Below are 14,482 nucleotides of genomic sequence, written 5' to 3' on the forward strand. Positions count from 1 at the left end.
TTACTATAAGTTTTTTACTTTATAAACTTGTTTTAACTTTTTGACTCCTGTAGTAATACTTAGCTTAAAATCCAAATACCCTATACAGCTGTACAAAAATATTTTCTTTCATTATATCTTTATTCTGTAAGAGTTTTTATATTTCTCAAAGTTTTAATTTTATTTTAAAAATTTTTTTGTTAAAAACTAAGATACAAACACACACATTAGCCTAAGCCTACACAGGTCAGGAACATCAATATCACTGTCTTCCATCTCCACCTCCTGTCCCACTGGAAAGTCTTCAGGGACAGTAACAAGCATGGAGCTGTCATCTCCTAGAATAACAATACCTTCTTCTGGAATACCTCCTGAAGGACCTGCCTGAGGCTGCTTTACAGTGAATTTTTTTGTATGTAAGTATGAGTACACTTTAAAGTAATAATAAAAATTATAGTAAAACCAGGCCACATGATTTTTTTAGGTCCATTATCACCTTATGGGACCACTGCCGTATATGTGGCTTGTCATGGACTGAAACATCGTTATGGAGCACATGACTAAATATTAAACTGGTCTGTACAGGGTAATTTATAATTAATACAGTATCTGCTTAGGGGAGAACACCCTTTAGGTATAGTTTTAGAGGTCAAAGCCAACTAACCATCGAAATGGAAGAAGTGATTGTGTTGGTTTAAGCGAGGTCTCCCTTCGGCTGCTGCTACAGGAACCAAATTCTCATCCAAGTTCTCTCCTTGATGGTCTTCCCTGACACGATTATTGTCGGCGATATTAAGAGACATTCTGCATGTTGGACAGGAGGTGTCTTGTTCTAGCCAGGAACGAAGACAGGAGCTACCAAAAAGTCCAAAAGAAGATACATCAGCAACCTTGATTGTCCCTTAGCACACTTTGTGAGAATTTACCAGAAGTACTCTGGATGTAATAAATGTGCTCCAATTTCATTTTCACTCTACCACTAGTGAGATTTAAGTGTTGAAAAGCATTTATGGACATTACCTCTTTGCCCTACTATACTTCTAGCATGTCCTGCTGGGAACATTAATTATTATATGAAGTCATCTACCAAGTTCCTGGTTGTGACCCCTCTTCAATGGGACTTCCTAGCATGGCTCACCATCTTCTTGTCCAACTTCATTTGGCTACTTCAAAATCCATGTGGCTGAATCATCCAACACCCTGGCCTCTCATGTCCTTGAGTTCTCTACTCTGATGCTCGTCTTTCACTCTGCTTTAGCTACCACAGTCATAACCTTGTCCTTGTCTTCAAAATCTTCATGTCAAAAATCTCTCACTCACTCACTCAAGCTCCTCTTCTTTCAACTCACTTATCTGGCACCAAACTTGCTAAGACCTCCTATCCGCTTTTTCCTCAAGCATGACAGCCCTACAGGTCCCTACCTCCCCCCTCCCCTGGCTAACCTTTAAACTCTCCTCTCCATTCACCACCTCAAAGTCCTCCACCCTCTTCTCTTTGCATGCTGCTTTCCCAACAAGGCCAAAGCTTCTTTTGCTCTCTCTCAGGAGATGATAATGCCTTAATTATGGTAGACACTCACTAAATACTTGAGGTGTCCATTAAAGGAAAGGGTACTAGACTAAGAAGCAAAAAATGTGAGATCTGGTCTCAATTCTTTCACTAACTAGATGTGTGATCCAGGCGGTCTCTTCAACCTCTCTTGACTAGTCCTCTCCACTAAAGAAAGAAATGGCTAAATGAATTAATCTCCAAGGTCCTTTCCATTTTATAAGAATTTGTTATCTTTCTCTATGGGCTCAAGTAGGCACTGAATAAAAATGCTGTGTCTTCTTTTAAATATCTATGAACATGTGTAGATATAAAGTTATAAAGGAAAATCTCACCATAATACGATAACCCTCAGAGTCTCCAGCAACCAAATGGTACGTAAGTAATAGGAGTTTCCTAGAGGCCAAGATGGAACTACTTCTTACTATCTCTGTGTCATGAGAGGACGTGACAGTCATGTTCCAAAATAATGTCATCCGTCTTTATGTGTATACCCAACTCTATCACATTTTGCAATAAGTATCTATAATTTGTCTGTGGTAATTTAGTCAAATAAATTACTTTTCAAAAGTCCACTTCTCCTAGTGACATCCTTAAATCACACCACTAGTATAACAAAATTAGCCTTGTGGGGGATTACAAAAGTATGCAAGATCCTTGCCTTCCAATAATGCTACACTGTGACATACTTTTTATAAGCAAATCTAAATTTATTTCATAGACTGTAAAATCCTCTCACATTAAATATAACAGCCTAAAAACTCCAAGGTGAGTACAACTAGTTAGATATAGTTTTCCAATAAAAATAAAATGCTAGAGTCCTTAACTGAGAGAAATCAAACTTTAGAGAGAAAACAGATCTACTCACTGGACTCTGAAATGTTGCAAAAATACCCTCTGTAGCAACAAATTACCTAGCTATTGTGTCTGCAAGAACATAGACATTATCACAAATCAAAATGAATTTTCCTTAGATCCTCAGCACACAATCTATTCCCGAAGCTACAAAGTAAAGCAAACCAAGAGCACGTCCTAACAACTATCTGTTCACTCAACCCAAGGCAGACAAGTGTTTTAAAGTTAAATCCTAACTCTTAAGCAACCACTGAGTAAAGAAGAAATCACTTGGAAAATGAGACACTTTGAGACAAATGAAAACAAAAACACAACAAAAATCCCAAACTTGTGGGATGCAGTGGAAGCAATGCTCAGAGGCAAACTGGTAGCAGAAAATGCCTAAAAAGAAGAAAGCTCTCAAATCAAAAACCTAACTTTATGCCTACAGAACCAGAAAAAGAGCAAACTAAACCCAAAGCCAACAGAGGTATCTAGAGTAACCATAGAGACAAAAAATAGAATGGTGGTTGCCAAGGGCTTTGGGAGGAGCAGAGCGGGGCTTGCTGAATACTGGAGACAATTTTAGTTTCATAAGATGAAAAAGTTCTGGAGACAGATAGTGATGAAGGCTGTACAACAATGTGATTGTACTTCATGCCACCAGACTATCTACTTAAAAATGGCTAATGGTAAATTTTATGCTGTATTTTATCTGAATACAAAACTATATTTAAGAATTATTACTAAAAAACAAAACAAAATCCACCGTAATGAGATAATACTTCATACACACAAGAATGGCTATATCAACAAAAATAGAAAATGACAAGTGTTGGCAAGAATATGAAGAAACTAGGCTGGGTGCGGTGGCTCACGCCAGTAATCTCAGCACTTTGGGAGGCCAAGGCGGGCAGATCACCTGAGGTCAGGAGTTCAAGACCAGCATGGCCAACATGGTGAAACCCCGTCTTTAAAGAAAAAGAATATGAAGAAACTAGAACCCTCAGGTATTGCTGGTGGGAATATAAAGTGATACAGCTACTGAAGAAAACAGTTTGGCGTTTCCTCAAAAGTTAAACATAGAATTATCATATGACCCAGCAATTTCACTCCTAGGCATATACCCGAAAGAAGTGAGAACAAGTCCTCAAACAGATATTTCTTACAAGCGCATGTTCCTAGCAGCATTATTCACAATAGTCAAAATGTAGAAACAACCCAAATGTTCACCAATGGATGAATGGATAAACAAATTGTTTAATTTATAAAATTATTTAAATTCACCCATTAAAAAGTAATGAAGTACTGATACATGCTTACAACTTGGATGACCTAAAAAAATACTAAGTCAAAGAAGCCAGTCACAAAAAGTCACATGTCATATGATTCCTTCATATGAAATGTCCAAAACAGGTAAATCCATAGAGACAAAAAGTGGATGAGTGGTTGCCAGCTGATGGAGAAGGAAGGAACGGAGAGTGCTTACTTAGTGACGATGGGGCGCTATTATGGGGTGATGAAAAGGCTTTGAAACTAGTGAGAAGGGTGGTTGCATAACATTGTGAACACACTAATAGTCACTGAACTGTACACTTTAAAATAGTTAAATGTATATTATCTTAATTTTGCCTCAAAAAAATTAAATCCTAAAATTAATCTAACCATATGCTTGAAGATATTATTTCTGAGCTAAAATAGAGTTATTTGGAGCTATTCTTCCCAACTAGCCTCCAAGCTCCTTAGGGACTAACTGAAATAATTTTGAGAAATGTGTGCAAATTCCCTGGTCTTCCCAACCTCAACAAACAGCATCACTCTACACCAATTGCCCAAGCCGCATAACTGGAGAAAGCCTGGCACCTCTTTCATTCCTCACTTTCCCTCAGCCAGTCTAGCACCACATCCTTCCAGATCCCCTCAAATCTGTCTTCTCACTAACTCTTCTTCTACTACCAAAGTCTAAGCTACTCTCTCTCTCTTTTTTTTTTTTTTGACGGAGTTTCATTCTTGTTGCCCAGGCTGGAATGTAGTGGCACGATCTCTCTGCAACCTCTGCCTCCTGGGTTGAAGGGATTATCCTACCTCAGCCTTCCAAGCAGCTGGGATTACAGGTGCCTGCCACCAGGCTCGGTAAATTTTTTGTATTTTTAGTAGAGACCGGGTTTCCCCATGTTGGTGAGTCTGGTCTCAAACTCCTGGCCTCAGGTGATCCGCTCGCCTCAGCCTCCCGAAGTGCTGGGATGAACCACTGCAGCCATTACTAACCAATCCCCCTGATCTTCTCAAATAGCAAAACTTACCCGCCAATCCTTACTTAGCCTCCAATAGCATCTCACCACTCCCAATGGTCCTCCAGGCCCTGCCTATGTGTCTTCTGCCTCAGCAGACACCCTTTTCCTTTACTCTCTGGGATTTCCCACACAGCTTCTCTTTCAGTCTCTTCCATTTCTTCCTGCTGCACAAATGCTCCCTCTGTCTCAAGTACCTAGTACCACCTGATCCCTCCTTTTGTTGACGTAACTCCTACTTATCTTCAAGAGTCACTTCCTTCAAGTTGGAGTTGGAATCCTTTGTTACAAGCTCTCAAGAACCATGTTCCTTTGCTTTAAAGCACTTAACTCATTGACACTTTAAAATTCATAAATGTGCCTGGTTCACTCATGTTGGACTCTTCTATTTGACTATAAGCTCCAGGAAAGCAATGACCACACTGGTCATTTTCATTTTGTCCCTAGAGCCTAACACAGCACCCAGCACATTAGAAAAAAAATCTGTCAACAAATATGTTAAGTTACTGAGATTCTAGCTCCAAAGCCCTACATTAAAAAGAAGAAGAAAAACTCTTTGAGATTGTAAAATAAGAAAGGAAGATTAAAGATTCAAAGATCAGAACTTTCCCAATATGCAAAACTGAAAACACATGCAAAAGGACAAAAGCTACCTCAGGGTCCACCAACATCAAACGTCAAGCCTATACACAGAGTCATTCACGTGAGACAGACAGAGGCCCAATGGTATCTCAGATCTACTCCCATCCAGAAGGATTACTGAAGAGATTATTTTGTAATCCTGGATGACAGGCACAGATCTTCTGTGCTGGTTAGTGGTCCTGGTCTAGTCCCCATCTCAATCCACTTCTCTGGTGTGCTTTTAGGCTTGAGGGTATGTACAAAATGCAAAATTATATATTCTCTCTCCCAGTTAGCTAATAAGCTATTTGAAAGCAAGGAATCCTCCCAATCCTTTCTTTTAAATCTTACAGGCATATTTACCGTACTTCAGAGCTAAAATGGAGAAGACATATTATGAAGACAGCTAACATTTCCAGAAATTAAGATGGCAAACTCTGGGTGGGAAACAGTCCTATGATGTAGGGAAGAGGCTAAGGCACAAAGAAGGAGACCCAAGAGCTTCCCAGAACACTCAGTGCCAGCAGCAAGACCAGGCTGAGGTTAACGTCCCCACTCCTCCGCTAGGATGAGTCTCAAGCCTGGGTACAAAACATACCCACACGCCCTGGACAGAATACCAGTCCCACAAGGCCCTTCACAAAGCTCCTACTTGTGGAAAAGATGTCCACAGGGCAGTTTCCGCGCAGCCTGCATGGAGTCCCAGCAGATGGCACAGTCGTCATTGTTGACAGCCAGCTCCTCTGGAGTTGCAACTGCAAACCTGTGGAAACAAAACAAGCCCAGCAGGAACCTCAGTCAGTTCCACACACACTAAACACCACTTTATAGGCTGCACCTGTATCACAGCACAGTTACAGAGAAAGTGTGTTCAGCAAAACATTTTTGATAATCAAAAATAGAATTTATCTTCAAAGCCCATTAAAAAGTGAGCGAGAAACTTATGCACAGGAACTCTGTCTTAATAATGGCTGCTGTTAGTGAAGACCTCAGAGACCACATCTGGACAAATCAGAGGAGTAAGGCCCCCAGATATCCAAACTGTCCCTGGGCACAAAGAAGAGATCCAAGCTGTGCCCCTGGGCGCAAAGAGGATACCCATTAATTTTGCACCTCCAAGTGTGGTTTAGCCTCAGCTTGGCAAAAGAGTGCCTCCTTCAATGAGGTTAAGTATGTATTTGTAAACACGCATGTGCAGAGAACAACTGAGACCCACTTTCAGGAAATGAACAGAGCAGAAGCCCAATGAAGCGTTTATTTGATAATAATGACAATCAAATAATGATGAATAAGAGCCTAATACTTACCGAGCACTATGTGCCCACTACCATTCTAAGTACATGAATTATTGCACCAAATTCTCCCAGTAGTTTAGGCAGAAGGTTCTGTCATCATCCCTAATTTAGAGGCGAAGTAAATTGCCCCAAATCACACAGCACCTAAATGGGGATTCACACCCAGGCAGTCTGACTCCAGAGCCTCTCCTCTCCACCACTCTGTTAACAGTTTGCAAACACACATTCTGACATCTGAGATCTGCTACTATTAAAAAGCGAAAATGAGTAAACTTAGGCAACATCAACTTGTGCTTCCTTACCTGGCCTCCATGTTCCCAACCACACGCAGATAGTTCTTGTGCCGACGAATTCGACGCTGCACCTCATGAAACAGGTAACGCAACTGCATAAAGATGACCAGGCTGGCCATGGATAACCAGATGTTGCCAAATAACTTAAACAGAGAGAAAGAGAACAAAACACACAATAAAAGTAAACATGAACTTGCTAGTGAGGAAGGTGCAGTAGGCAGCAGAAGCTCTTAACTATTGGCAAAGGTGAACTGCAGTGTCTCTCAGAAAGGAAATACACAGATTTATCATATGATTTAAACAACGCACATGCTTGTCAGCCTAGGTGTTCCATTGCCAGCCATCTTTCCTGAGAAATTCATCAGAAATGGAAAAGCTTTACGCAAAAAGATGTCTATCCATGCAATTATAAAAGAGAAAATATGACAATAAACAAAATGCCCAGCAGAAGAACAGGTTGTAAACTCAAAAAATGTGTAATTATATAGTCATTAATTACATTTATTATACTAAACAACTACATATTACTATTATATTTGTATAAACAACAGTTCTAAAGGTCAATTATATGGGAAGATAGTATAAGATAAATGAAAAAGGTATTAAATAAATGATAAAGATAGAACTATCTTTATCAAACTAATATATGATAAAAAAAATATGTAAAGATGTGAAATAGCAAACAATCAAATATAACCTAAATAACCCACTGTGGGATGTGGTTCATTAAATCATGGTATAGTTATCTGATGAAATTTTTATCCTGAAAGTATTAAAATGGCTTAAAAGAACTGATGCTAGCATAGCAAAATGTTCATAATACATTAGTTAAAAAAAAAACTGTATGTCTAGAATATGATGTCAACTTATGAATGTATGTATTCAAATACATAAAAAGAAGCAGTTAGGAAACAAGTATGAAGAAAAAAATTAAAATTTAAAAAAAGACAAAAAAATCTTAACAGTTATCTTTGGCCACTTGTTTTTTTCCTTTTTTGAGGGGGGAGAGAGGTTTTTTTAAAAAAAGAATTACATGCTTTCTTAAAAAAGTATGTTTTCAAAGTTTCTTTCAAAAAGTAGACTTAGAAATGTCCATGTCTAGCCCAATAATTTTAAAATGCTACTTGCCAGGCTCATAATTTAAGTAAGTTGCCAGGCAACTATTTTGAATCTCACCATTATTAGATCACTGAAGTGCTAACCAATGAAGCAGATCTATGACACTGTAATTTCTAACATACCAAAGTAAAATGTAAACAATGATGGTAGTAGGAATGTAGGAATTAAGTATAAACACTTTTTTTAAATTACAAAGATGGAAAACGTATGAATCCGTGAAGTAGCTAACATTGCAGGAATTCTCATTACCACCTACAAAGTAACTGCTAAATATGTAAAGTCAAAGAAACTATGGGGAAAGGTAGCTTCTTAATTTCATGCAAAAAGAACGATCTAGTGACTTGGTCAGCAAAGTTAAATAAGTCTCCCACGACAAGAAACACCTCCTGAGTTGGCACCAGCCAAAGCAGTTCCACAGCACTGCCTTACACCCAGTGGCAAAAAGAGGGACCCTAGGTTTGCAACCACATTCATTTTTAGTGTTTTAAGTAGTCCATCCACATCTTAATCCTAAGGTTTCATTTTTTAATGAACAAACCATTACTGCTCCTAATTCTAAAAGGCTTGCCCTCTGTTAGAGCTCCTTCTGAGGGAACTTACCAACATGTGAATGTGGTGCATGAGGTCTAGGGACAGGAGAGTGAGCTCCATGACGAAATCTGTGTAATAGACGTATGTCCCCTTTCCTTCCCACGTCCCTTCGTGGTTGAGGTCCCAGAGGTGAATTACGTATCTGTAATGAAGAGAGAAAACACCTTACTAATTTACTGTTACAACTGAATTTGGTTTAACCATGTTGTAGTTTAGTCAGATTTTTATATATTTCATACCTGCTACATCTTAAAATCAATTCCATGAGTAGGCCTCAATCACCTCCCTCCCAAATTTCACTCACCGTAAAATCACATGAGCAGTCCTCACTGTCACAAGAAGAGACTATAAAAGAGGATAGTTTTCATTTTAGTAAAATTTAGCATTGTTCAGGCCAAATTCATTTTTATAAAATGATAAAAGACAAACACTTCTCGGTTCAATTAAAAATCAGATTGTTCAAGTTTACCTGTTATTTTGTTTTCTCTGCTTCAAATTTCCATAAAATATTTTTATGATTTAGAAATCCAATTTATATTGAGGAAAAGTCCTGTTAACAGGTGACAACCAATTACACCTCTCCAGCTCCTGGGAATCCCCCTATAATCTTGAGGTTCACCTTGGTAGTTTGACCATCAATTCTATTTCACATAGCATTAAATCACTATAACAGATTACTTAGAAGGGTGATGCTGTAACTCCAAGTATAGGTTAGGTACTGCTATCCTAGACAAGAGGACCTGCTCTCTCCCTAGTGCTTTGTGCACTCCCTTTGTCCACCAGCAGAAAAGAGTATGAAAGAAATCAAAAGCAAAATAAGGTTGGCCATGTCACACCTTTAACCCCAGCACTTTTGGGAGACCGAGGCAGGAGGACTGCTCAAGCTCAGGAGTTCAAATCCAGCCTGGGCAACGTGGTGAAACCCCATCTCTACAAAAAATAGAAAAATCAGCTGGGCATGGTAGCATGTTCCTGTAGTTCCAGCTACTTGGGAGGCTGAGGTGGGAAGATGGATTGAGCCTGGAGGTAGAGACCGTAGTAAGCAGAGATCATACCACAGCACTCCAGCCTGGGTGACAAAGCCAGACCCCAGACCCTGTCTCAAATAAATAAATAAGCCTCTCATGGCTTTTTCCCCCTTGTACAGACAAAGTCTCACTACTTTGGCTAGGCTGGTCTTGAAGGGTATTTTTTATTATAGAAATTGACAGCAAGGCACAGTGGCTCACACCTGTAATCTCAGCACTTTGAGAGGCCAAGGTGGGTGGATTGCTTGATCTCAGGAGTTCAAGACCAGCCTGGGTAACATGGCAAAACCCCATCTCTACAAAAAAACAAAAAATCAGCCAGGGATGATGGTTCATGCCTGTGGTCCCAGCTACTAGGGAGACTAAGATTGGAGGATCACTTGAGCCCACAAGGTGGAAGTTGCAGTGAGCCAAGATTGCACCACTGCACTCCAGCCTGGGCAACAAAGTGAGACCTTGTTTTAAAAAAAAAAAAAAAAAAAAAGACATGTTTCATTAAGAAAAAAGTCCTGTTAATCTAGTAGAATAAAACTATTATATTATTTATGTTTGAGATTAAATTCCCATTTATAAGTGAAAAATATTTTACATGAGCAACCCTATGAATATATGAATATAAGAAATGTTTTAAAATATCAAATGTGTAATATGATAAATTATCTTAAAAGAATAAACAGTAACAAGCTAAAATAAAAGTATATACTATAGTATGACCTGACAGGCCTAGGTTAAATGTATTTATTTTCTCTTTTTTTTTTTTTTTTGAGACGGAGTTTCGCTCTTGTTACCCAGGCTGGAGTGCAATGGTGCAATCTCGGCTCACCACAACCTCCGCCTCCTGGGTTCAGGCAATTCTCCTGCCTCAGCCTCCTGAGCAGCTGGGATATCAGGCGCGCACCACCGTGCCCAGCTAATTTTTTGTATTTTTAGTAGAGACGGGGTTTCACCATGTTGACCAGGATGGTCTCGATCTCTTGACCTCGTGATCCACCCACCTCGGCCTCCCAAAGTGCTGAGATTACAGGCGTGAGCCACCGCGCCCGGCCCAAATGTGTTTATTTTCAGGTATACACTTTTCAAAGTTTGGACTAGTATTGTATTAGTTGAAAGTTAAAGAACCAAAAAAGGCAAATGTAGTATCATTCTAACTGTGCTTTGTAATAAAATATATCTAAAGCAAAGGAAATAAGTCAGTGTAAATAGATTTTTCAGCAGATTTTGTGTCAAGATGAAATATAGTTGTATATTTTTCATATACAGAATACTTTCTGTATTGAATCCTATTCAACTAAGATTACATATCCTATTATTTATATTAGGACTATTATATTTTATTTATATTATAATATCATAATTAACATTATGTATTTAAATGTTCCTTTTCTAATTTTACTTACACTACTAAATGTACTCCAAAGTGAATGCTGTCAAACAGAAATAAACTTTAACTCTGCTCTACCAAATTCCCAATTAGTTTAAACTTAGTGTTTTGATATTAGCCAGTTAGCTTCACTTTATCTAATATCTCATTTTTTAATTAATAATACTAATTATGGGTAAAAGTACTTTGCCTTTGGCAAGAGGAAAAAGCAAAAATAGCCATTAAATATAAGGACATACAAAGAATTTTTATTTGTACCGAACAAAAGTTGGTATTTTCAGAAAGATTTAAAAGAGTAAAAATTTTTAAAATCTTAAAATATTCATGAATAGATCAGATTTTTCCTTCAAAATGACAAATACAGTTTACATATTCATTATTCTGTAAAATATTTATACCCCATGTAAAGAATTACATAAAATACCACACAAAAGCATTCAGTACCAGTACCCAATACACAAAAAGGAACTGAAATGCTTGTTAAAATTAAGACCAAATATCCATCTGTCATTTCATGAGTGAAAATAACATGTCAAACATCCAGCTTCCTTGAAAACAGACAGAAACACAATCTGAGCAAGTCCTGTGTCCAGCATCTCACCTCTGCAGCCATAAAAGCCAAGGTGTGCATTCCATGGGTGTACCCAGTGATGCAGCAGACAGCCGCCAGTCCACAGCAGGAAAGCAGCATGGCAACCAACAGAGACAGGACTCGACCATGGCTGCTCATAGGCGTGGTGGGCGAGAAGGAAAGCTGAAATGCACACAACGGGAAACTGCTCATTCTTCTTCATGGCAGTGTTAAACTTCACTGAGAAATTCAAGGTCAATCTTGGCTTCTCTGCTTAGGGTTCTGTGCTAAGCACAGAAATGTATCCCATCACTATATGGTCCAATTCTACAATAACCCAAATATGAGCGTGAGCTGATATTCAGAGATCCTTATCATTTAATTTACTGAATATAACACTATGCATTATATTTCTCTCTCTTACTCTAAGGATCCTCCTAGCACTAGGATTATAAACCTCTAGAAGCAATGTTCCAAGGGTATATAATTCTATCCTCTCACCTTCAACAAGACTCAGGACAGTGCCTATTCTGTTGTATTTCTCAATCTTGCTCTAGTCCTCTCTGAAATTGGCATTCCCAGTCTGTTAGGGCTAGGACAACTGAAATGCAATCCAGGTGCAGAGTTACCACTATTACAATGTGATGTCAGCATTATGCAAGTAGAGGCAACAGCCTGAAAAGAAGGCCTGGAGCTGCAACTCCTGAGGTTGCAGGTGTAGATTTTTAAAAAAAACCAGTTTGGGAGGTTAGAAGCTCCAGTTTGTGACTGCAAATGAGGGTTGAATGTGAAAGAAATAAAGGTTTTGAGAGTGAGATTAACTCTCACAGAGGTGCAAGGTCCATGTGGACTGGGTAAAGACAGGGAAACACAAGGCCCTGGAGTGGGTTTAACTGAGGGGCAGCATTGTAGGTGCACATTTATCTGGGACTCATGAGATTACTTTAGGTCACTAATGGGTGGGGGTTCACCCACACAGCTATGATCTGAAACCAAGTGGCTCAGATCTTGTACCAGATATAAAATGATTCACTTCTGCAACCAAGGAAGCTAAGGGAGCTAATTCAGTCCTGGCCCAGGGGTGGAAATCGTATAAACTAGTCAGAAAGAAGAGCTCCGAGAACCAGGGTGAGTGGAGGGAGACAGAAGGAGACTAGAACAAAAAATATCTAGAAAAGACCAGATTTTATTGTTTATGTATCAAGGTTTCCTTGCACTGTGATCAAAACAGTTTGCATAGGTGAAGTGTAATGTAATACACTACAGGCTGAGAGGAAAGCTCCCTAGGAGACATCAATTCTGCATCTCTTGGCTGCTACAGAAAGTTCTTCAAGAAATAGGCAATGGGGGCCTGATCTAGGAGTCTTCCCAGGAGAGCCACCCTGACCATGCCTTCTGTGGCTCATTCATGTTACACAATTCAAAGCTGGCAAATGTGTGACTAAGCAAGCAAAAAGCTTGGCTAAAAACTCACATATTCAAATCGATCCTTGCAGAGCTGAACCATCAGGTGCAGAAAGACAAGTCCAGCAAACCAGAGGCACCACATGACCACCTCTTCCACCGTCTGGACATTCAGCACACCAAAGATGAAAATGAACTTGTAGAAAATAAAATTCCAAAATTTGTCTTTGAGATGCTAAAAAAGAAAAATGTTTATGAAGGTGAGTACCATCACACCTACCCCATTTAACAGAAGTTACCATAACAAAAGCTGGCTTCTATGGAAGATATATTCCGCACTCGGCTTTCCAACACTTGTCCTCAATAAAACAGAAGGAAAAGCAAAAAGCAGCTATCTAAAGAAGACACCCAGAAAGTAATCTGTAAACTCTGAACTGTAACCCTAAATCAGTTATGGAATTTTAGCTATTAAAAGGATAGTGACATTAGTTTAGTAACTTACATATTAAGAAATAGGCCAGGCATGGTGGCTTATGCCTGTAATCCCAGCACTTTTGGAGGCTGAAGCGGGTGGACAGCTTGAGCTCAAGAGTTTGAGATCAGCTTAAACAACATGGTGAAACCTCGTCTCTACCAAAAAAAAAAAAAAACAGGCCAGGCACAGTGGCTCACGCTGTAATCCCAGCACTTTGGGAGGTCAAGGTGGGCGGATCGCCTTAAGTCACAAGTTCGAGACCAGCCTGACCATTATAGAGAAACCCCATCTCTACTAAAAATAAAAAATTAGCTGGGAATGGTGGCAGACGCCTGTAATCTCAGCTACTCGGGAGGCTGAGGCAGGAGAACCACTTGAACTCAGGAGGCAGAGGTTGGCTGAGATAGCGCCACTGCACTCCAGCCTGGGCAAAAGACCAAAACTCCGCCTCAAAAAAAAAAAAAAAAACCCACAAAAATTAGCTGGGCATGGTGGTGCACGTCTGTAGTCCCACCTACTCAGGAGGCTGGGGTGGGAGGATCAGTTGAGCCCAGGAGGTCAAGGCTACAGTGGGCCATTATTGTGCCACTGCACTCCAGCCTGGGCGACAGAGAAAGACCATGTCTCAAAAACAAGAAGAAAATGCTTACATTTTTCATGCACAATGAAAAAGAATGGTAAGGGCCATCGGTATCATTTTTAGTACTTCTACCTTCCAGATTCTTACACAATAAAAAGATAACCCTTTTTTTAAAAAGAAATTCTTCAAATTAAAACATAACACAACCATTTGTCAGCTCATAATAAATGGGGCATACAAAGTACAAGGAAAATGAAAAATGATGGCTTAACATTTTTATGAATTTTCTTGTCTTTTCCCTATGTGCAAAACACATTAATTTTTGTACACTGCTTTCTTTCACCTGTTGTATTGTGAGAACCTTACCAACAATGTCAATGAATATTCTCTGAATATACCAGTATACCATTTTAATGGCTTAAGATAGACAATGAAACTGTTTTAAAATTTTCACCATTCAAAAAAAAATTA

The 14,482-nt window shown here is 39.2% G+C and overlaps 1 protein-coding gene across 2 annotated transcripts in view; it reads right to left on the reverse strand.

The window, feature by feature from the left end:
• AMFR (autocrine motility factor receptor) overlaps window positions 1–14,482 on the reverse strand; it is a 59,185-nt gene that overhangs the window by 29,671 nt on the left and 15,032 nt on the right. For both annotated transcript variants that reach the window (XM_064383086.1, XM_064383087.1), the window contains exons 3-9: window positions 13,027–13,191; window positions 11,583–11,735; window positions 8,877–8,917; window positions 8,582–8,714; window positions 6,872–7,005; window positions 5,927–6,037; window positions 644–834 (exon numbers count right to left, since the gene is read on the reverse strand). In XM_064383086.1, coding sequence (XP_064239156.1) covers window positions 644–834; window positions 5,927–6,037; window positions 6,872–7,005; window positions 8,582–8,714; window positions 8,877–8,917; window positions 11,583–11,735; window positions 13,027–13,191 — 928 coding nt within the window. The remainder of the gene's footprint in view (window positions 1–643; window positions 835–5,926; window positions 6,038–6,871; window positions 7,006–8,581; window positions 8,715–8,876; window positions 8,918–11,582; window positions 11,736–13,026; window positions 13,192–14,482) is intronic.

Source organism: Aotus nancymaae, unplaced genomic scaffold (assembly GCF_030222135.1).
Source record: "Aotus nancymaae isolate 86718 unplaced genomic scaffold, 86718_ANA_hifiasm-v0.15.2.pri h1tg000030l, whole genome shotgun sequence".
NCBI lineage: Eukaryota > Metazoa > Chordata > Mammalia > Primates > Aotidae > Aotus > Aotus nancymaae.